General features: G+C 58.2%; 1 protein-coding gene across 1 annotated transcript; it reads left to right on the forward strand.

Annotated features, from left to right (window-relative positions):
* The first annotated feature begins 3,088 nt into the window (after positions 1-3,088).
* CEBPB (CCAAT enhancer binding protein beta) lies at positions 3,089-5,094 on the forward strand. Its single transcript, XM_074210239.1, is given in 2 exon segments — positions 3,089-3,551; positions 3,553-5,094. Coding segments are annotated over 2 exon segments (1,125 nt in total). The 5' UTR covers positions 3,089-3,188; the 3' UTR covers positions 4,315-5,094.
* The last annotated feature ends 586 nt before the right edge of the window (positions 5,095-5,680 follow it).

The raw sequence follows: 5,680 nt of genomic DNA on the forward strand, positions 1-5,680 counted from the left end.
AAAAACAGTTATTCCATTTTGAGTTAAAATGGTTTATTCTGAATTTAAAGATCATAAAAGAACATTTCTATATATCATGAACCACTATTTCATAAATATCTATAATAAATTCTACATGTTTACTTATAAAAACTTTCTTGCTTGTCAATGTTTTTCCACATTATGGATAAATATACCAATGGCTTGGTCAATAGCATATAGCTAGTAAGTGGCCAAGCAAGGACTCAAACCAGGCTTTCTAATATTGATTTCAGAGCTCTCTCCACCATATGACACTTTTTTGTAGAACAATGTCAGATCCTTTTTTTTTTTTAAGCTTCAGCCTAGGTCAGGTGCAATTGTTCCATTTGTGGAACTCCAGGGATAGTTCTGCCTTCTGGCCTCCCAACCTCTCTCAAGGCTGTGGAGAGGCCCTGAAAAATTTTCAGGCTCATCCAGTTGATCTGTCCCCAGGCTCCTGAGAAGTCATTTTTCCACCAGCACTTACAGGGCAAAGATCACTAAAGGAGCAGATAAACCAGGGCTTGAGCAACTCCTTGCAGGGGTGACGGCCTGGGGGTTTTGGGTCAGGGGTCACCAAATAAGACTGTATGAATGTATACATGTAAATGTCTGGGGTGTATATTTATGTATGTGTATTTGTGTGGGGGCAGGGTTTGTGGGAGGAATTTTGGAGGAGGGGAGAAGACACATAGGACAGCTTGATCCTGGGCTGACAGAGGGAGCTGTCCAAAACATGAACTATGCCAGGGCTATCCTGAAATTATAGCTTTGCCAGCTAACCCTGTCCCCTGGACAATTCCAAGGGAAATGAATGAATGAGGCAGGAAATCAGCTGAAGGACAATAGGATGTCACTGAGAAAAGCCCTTAGAACATGAAAGCTAGAAGGAACTATAGAATCTATAATGTTAAAGCTGGAAGAAAACCTAGAAGTGTCCTTGAAGTCCCATTTTGTAGATAAGAAAACTGAGGTTTGGGGAGAAGTGACTTATGCAGTGTCATATAGTGAGTGTCAGTGGCACAGTTTAGACTAGAACCTAGATCCCTTGACTTTCAGTCTAATATTTTTTTGTTCCTCTTCTCTACCTGACTCACTCCCATGCCATGCTACCATCATATTCTTAAGTAGCAAGGGAGAGCAGCCACCCCCAAGGAATGGCAGGTCATTTAGCAGAGTTCTCTAGAAAAGGCCTTTCCAAAGAGCAATAGTCTAAGATGAAAGAAATTAAGCCAAAGTGGGGAGTCAAATTGTCCTTTGTGACTGCCTGCTCCTTTCCTGTGCCCAAGGCATTGCACCAGAATGGGTTCTGGGCAGTAGGGAATAAGGAGAGGAAAGCTAACCTGTTCCTTCTAGTAACCTGAGAGTTTTGTGGAGTACAGGATCAGGGGATAATGGGTACCGTTTTTATTTTCAAGAGGAGTTTGTACAGGGCTTGGAAGAAACAGGGAAAAGTAAGTCAAAGTATTTGTTGAACTCCTCAGATTTAAGAGGAAAAGCACTAAAAGGCAGGTAAATAAAATAAGGTGATCTTTCTCTTTAGGAGAGGTTAGGAGTTCTTCCCTATTACTTTGCCAGCCTCTGAACTCTTCTCTCCCCTGGAAAGGGCTGAGACTTTCCAAGTTAAAAACTACCCCAGAAACAAATCTTTCTTTCTTTCCCTGTGCTCACTTTCCCAGGCTAGGTGTAAGGGGGAGTATATGTAGATGGAAGCATAATATTATTTTGGACCTGGAAAGGACTTTAGGACGCCTAGTTCAAGTCTTGCATTTTACAGCTGAAGAAACTCAGGATCTGGTCGAGTGGCAGACCCAAGTTCAAGATATGTCTCTATTTCCTTCTCTATAAAATGAGGAAGCTGAGTCAAATGACCCATAATGTCCTTTCCAGCTCTTAATCTTACAAACAGCTGATTTGCCAATTAAGCCGTGGTCAGAATTAGAATTCAGATCTTCAATCATTCTCAAATCATTTGCTGCATCGGAGACCCCAGCTGGTCTGTCAGTGATAGTATGGGAAGAGCACCCTCACACCCCGGGTGGATGCGCTGGACCCAGGCTTGCACCTAAGCTCGACCTTTGTGGGTGTCCCCGCATGCTACCACAGAAATGTCCCACCAAGCTTTTGGCTCCCGGGTGGACGGGGAGAATCCTGAGGGCTCCAGATGGAATGTGGTGTGTGTGTGTGTGTGTGTGTGTGTGTGTGTGTGTGTGTGTGTGTGTGCGCGCGCGCGTGTGTGTGCGCGTGTGTGTGTGTGTGTGCGTGTGTGTCACTCCCTAGGAGAGGACCCCGGCCCGGGCTGCAGGTGCGGCGGGAGGGGGGGACCCCGGGGCTGCCTGGGGGGCGGGGGTCGCGGATCTGGGCCCCAGGCCGCCGCTCGCCCACCTCCCTTGGCTGGGCAGTTGGGTGAGGAGGGGCGGTTTCTGGGGGCGCCAACCTGTGGGGAAGGCCGGGGCGGCGGGGAGGCGGGCAACGCCGAAGGAGGGAGAACGGGGGGACGAAGGGGTGCTGAGACCCCGGGGCCCGGGCCCGGGAGTCGCGTGCGTGCGTGTGCGAGTGTGTGTGTGTGTGTGACAGAGGCAGAGCCGCGGGGGTTCCCGGGGGCGGGGCCGCGCCTCCCCCAGCCCCGGGGGGGCAGGCGGAGGGACCCCCGCGGCGCGGGGGCCCGGGCCCCTCCCCGGGCGCGGGGCCGGGTCTCGGGGAGCGGCGGCGGCGGCAGGGGGAGCCGGGGCCGCGCGGCCGGCGTGCGCGGCTCGGGGCCCGCCGCCAGGCGTGACGCAGCGAGGGGCCGTTGCTAAGGGCCGCCTTTATAAATAACCGGCGAGCGAGAAACTTTAGCGAGTCACAGCCGCGCTCGGGACCCGGAGGGACCGGATGGTCCGGAGCCGCCGCCGCCGCCACAGCCCCGGGAGCAGCGGCCCGAGCAGCCCCAGCAGCCGCCGCCGCCGCCGCCGCCGCCGCCGCCGCGCTCGCGGGACCCAGCGCCGCAGCGACCCGGCCCGGCCCGGAGACCCGGCCCGCGGCGGCAGCGCCAGCCCAGCCCCGGGGCAGCCCGGCGCAGCCTGAGCCCCGAAGCCGCCCGCGTCAAGGCGCCGGAGCGCCGCGGCGGCCGGGGCGGAGGGGGCCCGCGCAGAGCCCGGGCCGAGCCCCCTGCCCCCCGCCCCGCTCCCGCCGCCCCCTTTGCGTTCATGCAACGCCTGGTGTCCTGGGACCCAGCATGCCTCCCCCTGCAGCCTCCGGCCTTTAAATCCATGGAAGTGGCCAACTTCTACTACGAGGCGGACTGTCTGGCTCCCTTCAAGCTGCACCCGCCCCGGCCCGGGGGCCGTTCTATGAGCGAGCTCAGCATCGGCGACCACGAGAGAGCCATCGACTTCAGCCCCTACCTGGACCCGCTGGGCGCCCCGCCGCCGCCGCCGCCGCCGCCGCCGCCGCCGCCGCCGCCCGCCGCCGCGGGGGGGACCTTCGAGCCGGCTCCTCCCGCCGCCGCCGCCGCCGCCGCCGCCTCCGCCTCCTCCGCGCCCGCCTCCTCCGGCCACCCCCACGCGCACCCCGCCTCATCCCCCCCACCACCACGATTTCCTCTCCGACCTCTTCGCGGACGACTACGCCAAGGGCAGCGGCGCCGGCTGCAAGAAGCCGCCGGGCCCGGACTACGGCTACCTGAGCCTGGGCCGCCTCGCCCCGCAGGGCTCCGCCAAAGGCGGCCTGCACCCTCCCGCCTGCTTCGCGCCGCTCCAGCCGCCGCCGCCGCCGCTGCCGCCGCCGCCGCCGCCGCCCGGGGCGGGGGAGCTCAAGGCCGAGCCGGGCTTCGAGCCGGCGGCGGACGCTGCCTCCTGCAAGAGGAAAGAGGACTCGAGCGCGGGGCCGGGCGGGGGCATGTCCGCCGGCTCGCCCTACGCCATGCGCTCCTACCTGGGCTACCAGTCGGTGCCGAGCGGCAGCAGCGGCAACCTGTCCACGTCGTCCTCCTCCAGCCCCCCCGGCACCCCGAACCCGGCCGAGGGCAAGGCCGGAGGCTGCTACCCGGGCGGCCCGGCCCCGCTGCCGGCCAAGGGCAAGGCCAAGAAGAGCGTGGACAAGCACAGCGACGAGTACAAGATCCGCCGCGAGCGCAACAACATCGCGGTGCGTAAGAGCCGCGACAAAGCCAAGATGCGCAACCTGGAGACGCAGCACAAGGTGCTGGAGCTGACGGCGGAGAACGAGCGCCTGCAGAAGAAGGTGGAGCAGCTGTCCCGGGAGCTGAGCACGCTCAGGAACTTGTTCAAACAGCTGCCCGAGCCCCTGCTGGCCTCCTCCGGACACTGTTAGCCCCGCGGCCCCCCGCCGCCGCCGCCGCCGCCGCCGCCGCCGCCGCGAGGCCTCGCGCCCCAACACCCCCCCCATCGGCCGGGGGGCCGCGGGCCGAGCGCAGCCGCGCGAACTGCCAGCGTCAGGGCCGCTGGCTCCCGCTCCCGGGCGGGACGGACCCGTCGGGAAGGAGGGACAGGGCAGAGACTCGGAGACTTGGGGGCGGGCGGCGGAGGAGCGCGGGAGGCCGCTTTAGATTCGCGTTCGGGCGACGGGCCGGCGGGGGCGGCGCCCCCCACCTCCGCGGTACCCCGGTCCTCCCCGCCCTCCCCCCCCCCGCCTCTCTCCGCTCCCCAGACCACCCCCCAGTCAGAGCCTTGACGTGCTCCTTCCCCCCCCCCCCCCCGTCAGCCCCCGGCGACGTTTGCAAACCTTCTGCACCTTGTCTGGTTGACGAATTGGCTTTCTTGTTGGTAATTTTATTATTTTATATATATATATATATATATATATTTTCCCACCAACCAAATGTTCAGATCGGGGATTTCCGCGAATTTATGGCATAGTGTTATTTAAAAAAAAAGATAGGCATGTATATGTATGCGTACATGCATAGATGTGTGCGTATTTATAAATATATAGATTATGTATTGATATGTATGCACACAGATAAAGGCGAGCGAAGGGGGGCGGCGGGCAGGCAAACAGAAAGTGAGTGATGCAATCTTTAAACATGGCTGGGAACGACTGTGTACACAACTGATGTAACCACGTGTAACTGTCAGTCATGGATTGAGTAATCTGTTAAAGATGTTCCTACGTTTTTTTTATTATAAAGAATAATCTATTTCTATAAGGAAAGAGGCATCTGTATATTTTGGGATCTCTGCGTTTGAAGCATTAATAATGAACAATTTTAATAAACTTTTGCGTCTAGTAAAAGATCCTTGGGGGGGCAGTGGTTTACTTTTTTGAATTTTTTTTCTTGAAAGTCTCTCTCTCTCTCCCCTTCCCCCTCCTCCCTTTGAGGCCTTTGGGGGGGTGCGGTTTGAGTTAGGTCTCAAGGAAATGGTTGGAGGCAGCTGTTTTCAAGGACGGAGCAGCTTGCTAGAGGCTGGACTTTGAATGACTCAGCAGAATCATGGCAGGAGCCAGGGTGACCTACGGGACTGTGTGGATCCGGGCTTGGGAGGGACGGTCTCCTCTGCAGGGGGTGCTTGTTGGGAAGGGGCAGAGAGAGAGGGAGAGGAAGGGAGAGAGGAGAGGCAGAGGGAGAGGGAGAGAGAATGGGGGATGGGATGGTGGGGAGGATAGAAAGGGGCGGGGCTATCTAACCTATAGTCCAATCACAAGACGGATCTATTCTTTGCTTCTCCTGCTACACAAC

The sequence above is a fragment of the Macrotis lagotis genome, chromosome 1 (genome assembly GCF_037893015.1).
Source record: "Macrotis lagotis isolate mMagLag1 chromosome 1, bilby.v1.9.chrom.fasta, whole genome shotgun sequence".
Taxonomy (NCBI): Eukaryota; Metazoa; Chordata; class Mammalia; order Peramelemorphia; family Peramelidae; genus Macrotis; species Macrotis lagotis.